Below are 15,499 nucleotides of genomic sequence, written 5' to 3' on the forward strand. Positions count from 1 at the left end.
GATATGTTTCGAGTTTGCACTCAAATACACCAAAACCCCTGTGAGAAGAAAAAAATGATCATATAATTGAAGATTGTAGCAACACACATGCAAAAGAATTAATAACTGAAAGAATTAATAACCTATTTCTAACTTTTCCTATAGTTTGAGTATTTAGCTTTGCAGTGTTGATTACATTTTGCTTCTGTAAAATATATGCAATTCAGAAAAGAATTTTTATAATAGACTAATTCTGTTTTCGTAGGTTGTGCAAATCCACTTGGGGTCACTGTTCTATATACAATAAGAATCCACCTCTAGGATTTTCTTTTAGAAAATTGTATATGCAGCTAGATGAGGGAAGTCTCACCTTTAATGCCAACCCTGATGAGGTAAGTGAACTGTTGATGACAGTAATACACAGTTAAAATAATTGTGATTGTTGTTTTATAACTAAAGCTATATAAAAAACAAGTTTTAATAAGTGTTTGTTTTACTGTAGGGGTGGTTAATACTAAGCTACAGCCCTATTCTGGTCTTTTTTTGAGTATTGTAGCTGTGCACACCATTTACATGACTTGCCTCTTAAGTACTCTGTACCAGTCTGACCTATGGATGCCAGAAATCCATAACCACATATTGACTTAGGAACAAGGCACATATCCTAACTGAAGAGACAGCGGTGAATTTTTAAAGGACAATAAGACACTTCCATAAATTAAAATACTAAAATGCTTCTACAGAGTATGAGTTTGGTTCCACTTCAGGTAAAGTAGAATGAGGTATTAAGTCTGACTACTTCTATGACAATTATGTTTTGTTGTAAGCGACTTTTACTTAATTTCCACTATCAAGGGGCAAATCTTGAAGTATTATGGGAAAGATATACTGCTGAACTATTCTGAAGTTCAGTTTGATTTGATTTCTGTGGATATTTGTATTGCATAATCTTTATAGTATAGAAAAACATAAATTTATCTTCAAAAAACATATCCCATGTCAAATTGAAAGGTTTGCATTTATTAATTCATGTAACTAACTGGAACAGTCAGTTTCTTCTTTCAGTCTGTCACCTTTCAAAGAAGAAAAGAGTATGAAAGTAGACAACTTTTGCCTGGAAGATATGCAATTAGTGCCCAAGTGACAAAGCCAGACTCCTGCTTAATGTTTTGTAGGAAAGGAGTGTACACAATGCAATACTGAACAAAAGTAGCATTAACTTCCTGCATATAATTATGCATACAGAAAGAAGTGGTAATTGAATAAATCCAAAGTAGGAAAAGGACTAAGAGATATGAAAAGATATACTTCTAGAAGCAAATTGCACTCTGCAGATATGATACAGAAAATATGAACTTGTTACCACAGGGTGAAATAAATAAAGCAGTGGTATAAATCATTACAATAATGTGATTTTGCTTAAGTTCTTGCTTTATCTCATGTTCTGCTTGATCAAGAGACCACTACTTTTATCAAAAATTGGAGTATTTTGTAATTTTTGTCATAGAACTCTGCCTTGAATTCTGATACACAGTGTTGAGATTCAGCACCTTGCCACTTGAGTGATTAATATTGATTTTCAGCAGAATTTTCATAAATTTAGTAAAAAATATAAAGGTTTTCAAATGAAATGGAGTATTTAGGTAACTTAAATGTTTTCAATAATATATCAAGTTTTAATTGGTAGCAACTTTGTCCATCCAAATTTTTCTTTGTATTTCAGTTTAACACAATCTTTAACTTAACTATGTGAGTTTATAATGTGCTGTTATATTTCAACCCTATATAAAGTAATCTTCATATGTTTAAAGCATTTGGAGCCTTCACAAAAGGCACTTAATAAAAAAATCCATTATTTTTAAAGGAAATTAAGATCTGCAGATTAGAGCTAATTTATAGTATACCTAAGTTAGGTATTAACTTTATTATGCTCCTCTTGCTTCCTATGGGTTCATTATGGTTTTATTGTACAATAGTAGTACAAACAGTCTGCTTCAATGAGAGATGAGAACCTCGGGGTATCTCCTAAGGGCTCTGTTCCTCTCTCCCTGTGGAGCACCATAGCCTGGTAGGAATCATTCAGGGCCTGAGTTTCAACAATTGCTTTTATTGTTTACAACTGTGATATTGGCAGAATTATTATTATAAGGACACTGTAACTGGACTATATGATATGAGGTTCCACTATTACAAATTGTGTCTTCCAATTTCCTGCCAAACTCTGCTTTACATTTGATAACAGACCTGATCAAATTACTATAAAAATAGGAATACTTACAGCCACAGGAGCAAGATTCTCCAAAGGACACCGCCCATGTCATGAAAGTGGGTAACCAGGCTCCACAGCAACAGCTCCAGAGCTAGCGGTGGCTCACGGGGTAGGGAAGAGCATCTACACACTTTGTGGTAGGATTCTCTGGTTAGCCATTGTTGTGTGCATGGTGTTGTGATATCTGCTGTAGTTTAACGTGTTGATTGTGTGCATGAGCTTGCATAATTCATAGCAAGTGCTCACATTCAGCTGAAAGGATGTGCCTAATCACATTACACATAAAAAACCCCTCCAGTGCATGTTTGGGTTGGGTTTTTTTTTTGGTTGATTGGTTGTTTGGTTTTGTTGGGTTTTTTTTCATATGGCACCACCACTGTAGCCAAGATTTTGGAACCTGGTTTTTTGTTGTTTCTTTGGAGAGGGGGGAATTTAGTGTCAGTATTAACATATGAGTATGAATATTGTGTTGTTTAATCTGCCTACATGGTCTCTGCTGTATTTTATTTTAAGGGGAGTGTATGGTGTATGTGAAATATTTCTCATGCAGTGCTCATTTCAACTCATGTGCTTATGACTCAGAATTTGTAAGCAACCAGAAGTTATTTCCCACTGTTTTGTATCCAGTTTCTAACTCCCTACAAAATATATTGTCAAGTTTAGTATGTGGAGCTATGCTATGTAGTTAAAATTGAAACTGAAGGTACAAAATAAAATCTTTTGGTCAGAAAGATATTTTTTTTTTTTTCATCCTGTCAGTCTTTAATGAGGTTGTGATTTCCTTTATATAGCATAATAATAAAGTTCAGTAAGACAGTGCTTATGCTAAGCCTGGCTTTCCACTCTTCTGATTGTCTTTTTCACTATCAAGTGCCCTTAGTTTTTGTCAGGGAGGTCAGTTTTTTCTGACCTTTTCCTGATTTTAAATGATTTGCCACTTGTATATAAAGTCAGCTACCTTACCTGACTTTAATTATAGATAGTGTGTAGATGGTGGAATGTTTACAATGCTGTATATTTCTAAGCAGTTTTTTTTGAAACTTATCCTATTTCATTATCATTTACTAAGCAAGCCAATTTTTAGATGCATTGATTTATCTGTCTGAAGACTACCAGAATTATGTGTATGCTATAGGGGGAAGAAGTTCTTTTGTGTGATTTATCAAAAAAGTTGGAAAGGAACATACAGCTCAAACCTTTTGAAAACTCTACATTAAAGTCAGAGAGGTTTAATCTTGTAAATTATTAGTTATGGATTCTGTGTAATGTGGAAAATATTTCTGTGTTCTACTTGCAATTTCTGCCATCATAAGTTTGTATCACTGAAACTGTATTTTAAAGAGGTACAGTGAAAGTGACACTGAAATGTATGTTATATATTGTGTCCACATTTGTCACCAAATTACTTGATTCATTATTTAGTAAAAGAATCTTAAAAATTTCTAGTAGAAAATATCTCATCTGTACTGTGCATTTTTTCCAGAAGATGCACCATGAACTATATAAAGATACTGCATTTCCCTAGAAAAATGGGAGCAATAATATTATTTTGTCTAATTATTTTTTGCTAATAATGTTAGTGTTACCTAGAATCCCCAATAAGAAATTGGCACCCTACTATGCTACATACTCTATATACAGAATAAAATGAGTCACTATCTCCGAAGAATTTAACTAAATAATTAAGCTATTATTTAAACTTGAATTCATATATTTTCTCAGCTTTTCTTTAAAAATGTTTTAATTTTGTTGGTGATCAAAATCACCTTTTTTAAATACAGTACACACTAGAAAGATATGAGCACTTTGTTGATACTTCTGTAATCCTACCAAAATGTAAAAACTTATAACTTGCAGTAATATAAATCATCTAAAAATGTTTATGTAAAGATACTACTAGTGTTTTCCTTAGTCACCTTTAAAAACTCTTAAACTAAACAAATACAGCATGTGTAAAGCCATTTATGGGAAATTTGAAATATTAAGTGAAATTTGTCTTTATTGACAAATGTATTTGTCATATATTTTCCTACACTGCCTTTAAGTAGGCATTAGATAAAAATCTTCATTGTTTCCCGACTCTGATTTTGCAAACAATTCCATTTGAATATGAAAAGGAGAAATTATTTACATATGTAGAAAAACACTGATTCCAAAATTCCTGTGCCATTAACTTAAAATATGTCTGGTTTGTTTTGTATGCATATGTAAACAGAGGTGTCAAAAGCAACTACAGAAGTTTTAATGTTGACTGCTGTATTGAAGTGTTCTGAAAGTACTCCTAGCAGTGAAGAAAATAAATGCAGAAATGAAACCAATACTGAAAAATAAAAGTTTTCCATTTTAGGTATCCTATATGGATATAAACGAATGCAAAGGCTCTTGGAAACAGGCAGAAAAGCAAACAAGGAGAGTCAGTGCTGTAGTAGAATAGGTTGGGAAAACAAGCATTGTGTGCATGGAAAAAAAGGAGCAACTGTAAAAAATAACATACTGAAATACAACAAATGGCTTTTGTTGTTACTATTAGTCTATAGTTATGATTGTTATTTGCATATGTAATTTAAATCAACGCTTCCATACGTTGATATTTTATCCAGAGCTGTCTGAAATTCAGTGATAATATTCTTGCCACAGAGGCAAGGTATCCTTGAGGCATCTCCTAATTCTCTAATGCTAAGAACATTATAGTGCTCTGAATCAGAATTAAAAGAACATACTGTATGTGCTCATCCCTCAATGTCTCCCAAGTGTTAAAAAGGCCTCTTCAGACCTGGCAGAGAGTGGCACAGATCTGCCTACCTGACTGCAGTCAAATGTTTCCTAAGGGAATCACCAGCTGACTGATAAATAATCTTAGCTTAGGTTTTAATAGCGTGTAGAACTACTTATTTCAGCTATTATGTATGCCACAAGTGACCACCCTAGCTACCAAAAGAGATCTGTTTGAAGCGTGATTTCTGAGAGAGTTTCCAGGCAGTATTTACAGTGCTAGAAAAAGCAGATTCGATGACATGCTGTAAATCTTGTAAATGAACTTCATTTGCTGGGAGACAAAATTTAAGAACTTAACAGAGAAATCAGGTTTCTGCTGTTGCAAAGTGTTTTTGATAGCTTAGAATGAAATAAAAAGCAACTAAAAATGATGGCATGTGGTAAATATCATTTATACTCTGTTTACTTGTGAAGGAGTTGAGGAAAATGAATGAGACTGCATTCACAGAGAAAGATATTATCAAGAATTAAGTATGGTGGGGGGAGAAAGAGGGAATTAGAGACAGGGAATAAAAATGCTGTGCAAACACCTCGTAGCCTATCAGGCGAAGATTGGATGTTGAGTTGCAATGTAGTGCACGAGAAAGAAGTTACAGCATTTACTGTCACAGAGAAACCAACCCATTGTCTGTCTTAAAGAAGGTGTTATTTTCATTCTGCCTCATCTGTGACATGCCAGGTATTTCCTGGAAGTGTGGCAGAAGTGTTTGTTCGTTGTGGCAGGAATGTTACTCAGACTTCCTCGCCAGGCTTCAGTTGGTACTACCTTAAGCAAATACACGTTACTGAAGCAAATGTGTAAATCTCATTAAGTCGGGATATATATAAAGATGTTCTGCTGCTCATCTTACATAAATTGCCAAAATTCTTGAGGAATTAATACACAGTTGTTCATTTTAATCTCCCATATTTAGTTTCTTATTTAGCTCTAATTCAAAAGAGTACTTAACGTTATGTTGTCCATCCATGTTATGGACAAAAATATGATCTAATTTGGACTGAAATGTGAATTTATAGTGCAATACATGCTTCATTACAGTCCTAAATACAGATTCTTTTAAAATTGGGTCCTAACATTGCAAGATTTATTTTTATAAACCATTTTTTAAATGAAATAAATATGTGCTATTAACAGATATTTTCTATAAATATATAAGCAAAAATTATGGACTGGTAAAAATAGCTAGTTAATATTACAGGTGTTTCTTGGCTTTTCACTTTTGTTCTTAAACATATTTTCTAATTACTTTTTTTTTTTTTGCTTGATGCAACTGAGGCTTTGCTTTACTAATCTGCTTCTTAAAATGCTCCAAACCTGCACTCAGTCCTTTATTTCTTTTTCACACAAAATTGAAGAGTACTGGGAAGTTTAGCTTACGCACTGAATGACAGGTTGCCCCTATGTCTTTATGGATGAAATGTAAACTAAAAGGGCAAACTTGCAAAGTATTTGGAAGCCTGATATCAGCGGATTTATGAAAAAATATTTCAGAAGTATTTTAAAGGTGATTTAGGTTGTGCCCTTGGTACATTGTTCTGTGCAGAAATGCACTGTCCTACATGTTCTGCATTTCAATGTTATTCTACAGTCAAGATATATTGTACTTAAGTCTTGTAACAAATGCTCAGAACCACTCTCAGCCCCTACCAAACTGAATTGGAACAAGTTGGTTAGTTATTCTCAGGTTTAGATTTTTGTTATTGAAAAATGTGAACGTTTTTTAAATCCATTAATTGGGTTTTGGTTTCTGAGATCATAAGGGAAATATTTTTATGTTTTGGGATATTTCAATGACCAGAAAGAATCCTGAATATCACTGAAATACTTTAAAATTAAATTTGGCATGTTTATTCTGCAAGAAATGTGTGCTTGTAAAAGTGTAAAATTGTGGAAATCATAATATGAATATGAAATATATACAATTCTGTGTTTTTAAACTATTTTTATGTTAGGCATAGTGTTCTTATTTATGTGTATGTATATTTATATATGCTGATATTTACCTATGCTTTGAAATCAGCGTGCTTGTGTTTATTTGCATTATTACACATTTAAACAAATGCATTTAATGCATCTATTTGAATGTGATACATTGTATACATGTGAGAACATTATTGTTTTAATGAAAGATATTAAAGACTAAACACATTATGGCTAAGATTTTCTTATTTACAAAAGTTATGAATTTAACAGTTATGGTCCCTGCAGCATTTTAAATACTATTACAAAGTATGAAAATAAAAATACTCATCTACACTGTAAAGAAATTATTAAAGAACTATCATACTCATTATAGGGTTCATAATTTAAAATTTCCTACTAAGACTGAATGTAAAATCTCAACCATAACAATAAATTGTTTCTTTGCATTTGATTTATAATTTTAGAGCGTATTGTGCATGTTGAAATGTGATTTAGAGGAGGAGGGATCATTCTGAAAAACAACCCAACTAATTAGTAGGATGACATTCCTACATTGTGAAGTACAATACTTGTTCCCAAATACATTATGAAGATTAAACAAATTTATATGTACATGTATTTTATCTCAGGGAGTCAACTACTTTATGTCCAAAGGCATATTAGACGATTCACCAAAAGAAATAGCTAAGTTTATCTTTTGCACGAGAACACTAAATTGGAAGAAGCTGAGAATCTACCTTGATGAAAGGTAATTTGAATTTCTCTTAAAACATTTTCTATGAATTTTCAATGTATAGCACCATTCAACAATATTTTGTTTGTAGTGATGCAATTTTAAAGGTGTAAAAAGGCAAGAAAATGCAACTAAATGATGCTGCTAAATCTGAACAGTTATTCAGTTTAAGTACTTATATGACTGTAACACGTTATAAGAACCCTCAAAAATGCCACCTATAACAATTAGTCTCACATCCTGAGATTTTCCTGCATTTTTGCAATTCTAGGCATAAATTGTTTTGAAGTTATGGTGAGCATTTAAACTGCGCAGGATAGTCTTTGCACTGTTTAACATTTGGATTTTATAGATATTTTGCTGCTTTTTTTGACTTGAGGGGGTTTTTCCCTATCTAGTATGGATATTAATCAGAAAAATTAGTTATCACTTTACCAAGGGTTGATAGATTTTTAACTAATTTTGAATCCCCTAACCATTATTTGATTGTCTGATATTTCTCAACTGCAAATCTCAAACCCCTCCTAAGATGCAATGGTGCATCCTCTTAGAGGCATCATGAGCTGCAGTAAGGAACAGTCTCCCTGCTGTAGTGTGCTCTTCTGTCTCTACAGTGCTTTCTTGTGCCATCAGGTTGGGGTGGGACGGTATGAGGAAAGAGGAACACCAGCACTTTCAACAGAAGTTGAAAGAGAAGGAGAACAATAAAGGCACCTAAATAGAAATGCTGCTGTCCTTCTGTTCTTCCTAGCAGGAATCCCCTCCTGCTTGTCATCCTCTTCAACCTGTACTACTAAAGGAATAAAAGGAAGCATTCTGTGTGTCAGTGTTATCACCACTGACAGTCATGTGCTGTATCAATCTTTTAGTCAATAGAAAATACACAAACCCATTTAGTGGATGAGGTTGCAAGTTATTATTAGCAACCCCTACTGCCATTCATCTTCCCTTCATAAACAGTGTATTCAGACACTAAAAATAAAAACCAGTTTTCTAATGTTGAAACTCCCATCTTAGTACTGAAAGGTAAAAGTTAGGTTAAACATGGCAGAATATTCTTTGGTTCACTTCAAACTTGCTTCCAAATTTTCTTCAGATGTCTTTTGCAAATCTGTAGGCTGGTATGAATCCTTTAGATTCATTTAGTTTCTGTGATCAGTGGAAAACACTTGAGAGCATGGTATGCCCTGATGGACTTAAGTGAACAGATTTTGTCTAGATGAAGCCTGGTTTTAACAAGACACTCCTATAGCAGCTTCTGCTTAGGCATTGAAATGTGTGACACGTGAATTTACTCCCTGTACTGTCTTTTTTAATGGCTTTGTCACAGTTTAAAGGAAGCAAAGCCTCCATGTAGACTGATTGAATATACATATAAAGAAACTTTGAATTCTGATTAATGTATATTTTTATAGTATTTGACTACTATATAAGTGAAAAACGTGTTGATATTATCTTTGTGCTGTTAGTGATCATTTTGCCTTTCAGCAGAAAACAAAGATCCTACTGTTCTAAAGCTTTCAGTTTTATTTTTAAAACCTACATTTTCATATTTCAACAGTTAAAAGAAACTTCTCTAATAATGTGAGTTTTCATTCTACCAGGCGAGATGTTTTGGATGACCTTGTGACGCTGCACAACTTCAGAAATCAGTTCTTGCCAAATGCACTGAGAGAGTTCTTCAGACACATTCATGCTCCTGAGGAGCGTGGGGAGTACCTTGAAACTCTCATAACAAAATTCTCTCACAGATTCTGTGCTTGTAATCCTGATTTGATGAGAGAACTTGGCCTTAGTCCTGGTAAGCAAAAATGAGCTTTGATTTTGTGGATTAGTCTTTTTGTTTCTGGATGATACTACTGTTTCTGATAGCTTTAAAATCGGCACCTAAACACGTATTTCTGAAAGTACAAACATGGTTCAGTATACAGTTATAATTCCAGTTGGGTTTAAAAAAAAACCCAAACAAAAAACAATAAACCCCAAATATACAGATTCTTTTTTTAGCTGATTAATAGAGTTTATTTCCATGTTTATTTCCTTCACTTTTGTCTGTGCTTCAGCTTTTTAATTGAGTTTTTTACTCTCTCTGAATTTCCTCTTGCAAAGTCTTACACACTTAGCATTTTACCTTGTGGATAGTCTCATAGGAATGAAAGGGAATTTTGGGCCTCATCGAAGTTAACGAGCATTTCTAATTTGTCGGGGGGAAGCAGTTTTCAGCAGTGGAACTGCTTACTTTTTTAAAGATAAGCTTTTGCAGGATATTGGCTTTAGTTCACAAAATCTTCAAGAAGCTGTTTAAATGAACATGCATAAAGCCCTTAGTGACTTTTGGATTATGTAGAAGTATTAAGAGATTTGTGAATTCTCATTTTGCAACCTGCTGACATTATTACTTTGAAAGTTTCTGTATTCAATTTCATTTCACTGGGATACCCCTTTGAGTTGTTATATATGTATATATATATACATACATATATGTAAACAAAATTATGAACCCAGATGATGAAGACCATAAGGTTCTTAGAGAGGGAACAATATTTTTAATGATCACAATTTTTTCTTTAAACTTTTTTTATTTATTCTCTCTTGTCTAGATGCAGTTTATGTACTGTGTTACTCTTTGATTCTACTTTCAATTGATCTAACAAGCCCTCACGTGAAGAACAAAATGTCAAAGAGGGAATTCATCCGAAATACGCGCCGAGCTGCACAGAATATTAGTGAAGATTTTGTAGGGCACCTTTATGACAACATCTACCTTATTGGCCATGTGGCTGCCTAAAAGCACAATTTGCTAGCACTTAAAATTTGTAATTTTCAAATATTACGTCAATTCAAGACATTAATTATTTTGTAGAGATGGGGGTTATTTTAGTGCTGGTCATTCTAACCTCTGTATGCAATCAAAGTTTGTGTGCGTAAGTGTGTGTATGTGTAAACTACCTTTTCTATCTATTTACTATGGGAATGGAAGGACTTGGTTTTCATAATTTTTTTCAGTTTTGCACAAAACAATGCCATTAGTCTGACACAGCCATTTACGAATGTTAAACTGACATTACAGTCTAAGCTGACAAAGTGGTGAATTTGTGCGTTAGATCTGCTTGAAACTTTAATAAGTTCATTCTTTTTAGAATACTGTGTAATGTGTATATATTTAACTGAAGAGATTTATAATCATAATTATTTTATTGTGAAATATTTTAACTAAAATTTCTCCTCTTATCTCTTAAAATAGTGTTGTACTTTTGTTTGCATTTTTTTTTTACAATGCTGACTACCTCAGATGCATAACTTAGAGAAACATTAGTCTGAGTACTACAATAAAGTTTATTCTAGGAGATGACAGAACACTTGTAAAATATCTAGACTGGTATTTTATACTATATTTACTGACTTGAATTAGCATATTGCCAATCTGCTATTCACTCAGTTTTAAAGATTACAGGCTCTATTTTAGATGAACCCTGATGTCATACACGGATAACCAAGGGAAATAATGCAGTGTACAGAGAATTTTACATAATTTACATATATAACCTATTTTACAGACACTAGTTTTTGGGAAACAGGGCAACTACAATCACTTATTCAGCACAGTAAGCAAGGAAAAATCCAAACGGAAAGTAGTGGGGGCTACTAACTGTGTTGCTGCTTTCAGCTGGTTCCCTCAGTCTAGAAGTGTCAATGATGGAAATGCCTGGGCAAATACATACCAGATGACTCATTGCTAAAGCTGTTAAAAACTGACTGTGCAAGATTAGAGCAGTGACTGTGCAGGATTCGAGAGCCGTTTCAGAGTCAGATACTGAGTTACTTTCAAAATCAGTCATATAGCTAGCTTTTTAAACAGTTCTAGATTTATGGAAATACTTCAAAAATTGCTTAGGTCAGGTTGTGTCTGTAGAATATTAGCAGTGCAACTGCTGTGCATGTGCAGGAATTGAATGAGGTTTTGCCTGGTGTTTGTTCAGACAGCTCACAGAGCAATGCTTTTCTTAAATTGACATAACATAGTTAAAATAAGAGCTATTCTTCATTAGGTTTGTTTACATAATATTCAGCTATCAGTAGCATCTGGATTCATCATGGCAACAAGTACATTTATTCTTTTTCCCTACCACACCATGAGGTGAGGTGGGAAGGCATTCTTAGTTAATTAATTAATCAGATTAATCTGATCTTCTATGTAGAAAGCCCATGGCAGAGCCAGGAACTGAATGCAGGTCATACTCCTCATAGGCACACACTTTGCCTACACTGCTGCTTTCCATTTGGTACATAGGGAGTGTTATATTTTATTTAGAAGTGAGAATAACCATGACAATGACAGTCCACATAAGGGCTGCCTAAATGACAGGAAGAAAAAATGTAGCTATTGCTGCTATTTCAAGTGTTTAGTACATTTTGTTTATAGCTCTGGTCCACATATAAAAATGCACACAAAAAATGTTGTACCTTTTTATTATATTACCTTTAATCAAGTGTAAATGCCATTTGTATTTATGTAGCATACACACACAAAGCCAGGAGCCAGCAGTATAGCAGCTGTCTTCCAGACAGGTTTACAGTATCACTTGCCTCTCTCAGGATAACTACTCTTCACCCTGTTTTGTTTCATGTATTTCAAAAAGTCCAAGGATGTGTTCTGCGTTGGTCAGTCAATTAATCTTAAACACAAATAAAGAGTGTGTGGTATGGTGGGGAGCTTTGTTTAAGGCACGAGTTTCTGCTCCTGTATTAGAAAAATAAAAGAAAAAAAACTAAACAAGTGGGAAAACTTGTTTAGCTAACAATAAAGGACAAGTGTCTCCTGGGCTCGTTAAAGTGATCTTAAGTGGACACTGCAGAATACAGTTTTCTAGAAAACACTCCTCAGAAGTTATACATGTAATAAGAAGAATGCAGTGAATTTTGAAGTTAGAACTATTTTTATTAGGAAATGTTTTCTTCTCAAACCATAAATGCAGAGGAAGGCTTAATTCTCTTCTGACTTGTATTTAAGTTGGCATTAGTGATACTGGTTTTGATTTTGCACTGATAAGAGAGCATGAATTGTTAGTTTGCATTTCTCTTAATCTCCATTTACCCTGATACAAAACAAAGCCTCCAGGTAGACAGAACATGTGGGTTTTTTCTGGAGTAGATGAATGTGTCTATTAGCAAAGTTTAGAAAGCTTCAAGGCCAGTGTAGCAGCCAAGAAGATAAATTAGAAACAGGATGATATGATTAAAATTTCCATAGGACAAGTCCAAGGGAAAAGGAAACAAAACCGTAATGGCATACAGATAACCACATCTGATCTTCCCAATAGGATTCTGAACAGTGTTAGATGATTAGTGCCCAACTCATGTTGTACATTATGTTTCTAGCTCAGAGCTGAACAGGAAGTAGCAAACAACATGCCAAGTGTGAATTCCCTCAGAGGCAACCAAGAAACAAAGAATGAATATAGATATTTCTTCTGTCCTTTTTTTTTTTTCTTTCCAGTTCGAGTCTTTTTCCAGAGTGGCTGAGAAGTAATTTTTTGCATTTTAATAATCTGGACCTTATGTGAAATTAGGGAATTTTCTGTCTTAAAAGGAAAAAATAGTCATAAGCAGGTGTAATAGTACTCTTACAAAGTGAGAAAAATTCTCTTAGTCATCCTCCAAAAACCCTTCACAAAACTGAGTTTTGGGCAGTGTCTTCTTCAATGCACATTGCAAAAGAAAATAATGATAGATACTTAATTGATCCAGGTGTCACTAAATGATTTGATGTGGAAATAGCTCCTTGATCAAGCACTTCAGAAGACTTAGGTAGAGGATTCCAAGCCTGATTACATGAGCATGATCAACCTATAACTGCAAAGTGATTCCCAAGCTATTGTGATTCCACGACTGCATGTCCTTTGAACTTTGGCCATGTGGTGTTGCCTTAATGCTAAGTGTACAGACTGTACACAGCACTGAAGGAAGAAATGAGCCTGCAGCCCATTGCCCTGCAAACACTGGGTATTCTGGTCCTAAAAGACACTGGAATGGTTCTGAATAACTTCTGAAATTTTGCTAACTTCAGTATATACAGATGTGACAGAAGGACAGCTGTTCTGTGTTCATGTAGGGGAAATGTGTCTACCTGTGTCCATGTAAAGTGTCACACAAATAGAGCTCATTGTCGCATGTATTAAATTCTCAGACTCTCGTTGCATTTATTGCAGGAATGTGGCATATATTGCATATTCATATGGTAGTTTTAGGCAGTATCTGATATACATTTTCTCAGACTCTATTTGGGTCTAGAATACTTTCCATTCAAGCTCTAAACAACACATTTATACAGCTTTGACTTTTTAAAATTTAAATTAAATTTAAACTTTAACATACAAAAGCCCAAACAAATGTAAGTTAGAGATATGTTTGTCAATTTTGAAGTGAGCAAAATATCGCATTCAGGAAAAATGTTTCAATTTGTTCTGTTCAACCTTTCCCTTTCACTCCCCACACTGGAAAAAGAAAAACTATAAACAGTTCAAAAATACAGCTTTAGGAAAATAAACTGACTAACTGGGCAAATAAATGTTACTGTTTCCTCTTCAGTATTCTGCAGTTTATTAATGTTCTTTAGATAAAAATTGCCAACAGGAAGTGCTCTTTTTTGAAGTGGTAATAATTTTGTTCTCTGTGTAAGGATGTCATTGTTCACTGTTTATATTTCTGTTTTTGGAAAACAAGTATTAAATTATTTTAAGTACTTAAACAAAATTGAGGTATACCTACTTGATCATGTTAAAATGTCAAAATAACAATAAGTATTTAGAAAAGTCGAAGTTACTTGACTTCTATTGAATGAGGATTTTTTTCAAGTATTTCATGTTTGTATCAGATCTCATAAACATTAAGGCTGATGACTTGTTCTCTGCCATTGTAAGATCTACCCTTTTGAGTAACAAAGCTCAAAAGCACTATTAAAATGGAAAAAGAACAGACTTAAAGTATTTCCTGTGTCTCCCATAGGCACATTATGGTTTCATTTTGCCTTAAAGAGAAATAATATCCAAACTTTTATAATCTACATGTAATAATGATTTTAATAGGATAAAGTTTTAGATGATATTCTGATATTATTTATCAGATGTTAAAGTTCAGACTTGCAATACAATATGCACAATTAAATCATACCCAAATAGTTAGGATTGGTTTCAGAAATGTGTATGTAGAAAACTTTAAAGAGATCACATTTCTCCTTCATCACCTCTGTTTTTTCTGGCATAATGTTAGTAGATTTGCAGTTTTCCTTTCTTATTCATATAAATAGGCATAGAGAAAAGATGGATTAGAAAATCTTTACACAGAATATTTCTGTTTCATATGTGAAATTTACTTAAATTAAAAAGGAACTTTCTGTATTTACAATTTTACAAAAGCAAAAAACTGCAATTCATTAAAAGAAGGAAGAGGCTCTAATTTTCAGCTATGTGGTTCACTCAGTATCTAATACAGAAAATGAGCAAAAAATATTTTTCAGATTCCTAATAATGCAACAAATGCATTATTTTTTAAGCTTAAAAATGCAGCTTATTAATAGAGTGTGTGTACCTAAAAAAAAATCAAGCTTATTTATGTGAAAGTAACATGGTCAGGATAAGAGTTCTTTTCAGAGAGAGTATTCATTTGTAAAAGTTAGCTTTCTTCTTGGCAGTGTTAGAGAGGAATGTTGGATTTAATTTAAAATGATTAATGAGATTTTGTCAGACTCCCTGCCTTTACCACCACTGCAGTTTGTCAGCACAACAACCTGGGAAACCCGGACGCCACTCTGTCGCCCTAA

At 33.6% G+C, this 15,499-nt stretch overlaps 1 protein-coding gene across 4 annotated transcripts in view; it reads left to right on the forward strand.

The window, feature by feature from the left end:
* Positions 1–12,439, forward strand: part of FBXO8 (F-box protein 8) — a 16,643-nt gene extending 4,204 nt beyond the window's left edge. For all 4 annotated transcript variants that reach the window (XM_027635479.1, XM_027635475.1, XM_027635478.1 and 1 more), the window contains exons 3-6: positions 245–371; positions 7,577–7,695; positions 9,285–9,481; positions 10,281–12,439. In XM_027635479.1, the coding sequence (XP_027491280.1) occupies positions 245–371; positions 7,577–7,695; positions 9,285–9,481; positions 10,281–10,468 (631 nt within the window). In that variant the 3' untranslated portion in view covers positions 10,469–12,439. The remainder of the gene's footprint in view (positions 1–244; positions 372–7,576; positions 7,696–9,284; positions 9,482–10,280) is intronic.
* Positions 12,440–15,499: the final 3,060 nt, after the last annotated feature.

This window comes from Corapipo altera, unplaced genomic scaffold, assembly GCF_003945725.1.
Source record: "Corapipo altera isolate COAL_440 unplaced genomic scaffold, ASM394572v1 22b, whole genome shotgun sequence".
In the NCBI taxonomy this organism is placed as follows: Eukaryota; Metazoa; Chordata; class Aves; order Passeriformes; family Pipridae; genus Corapipo; species Corapipo altera.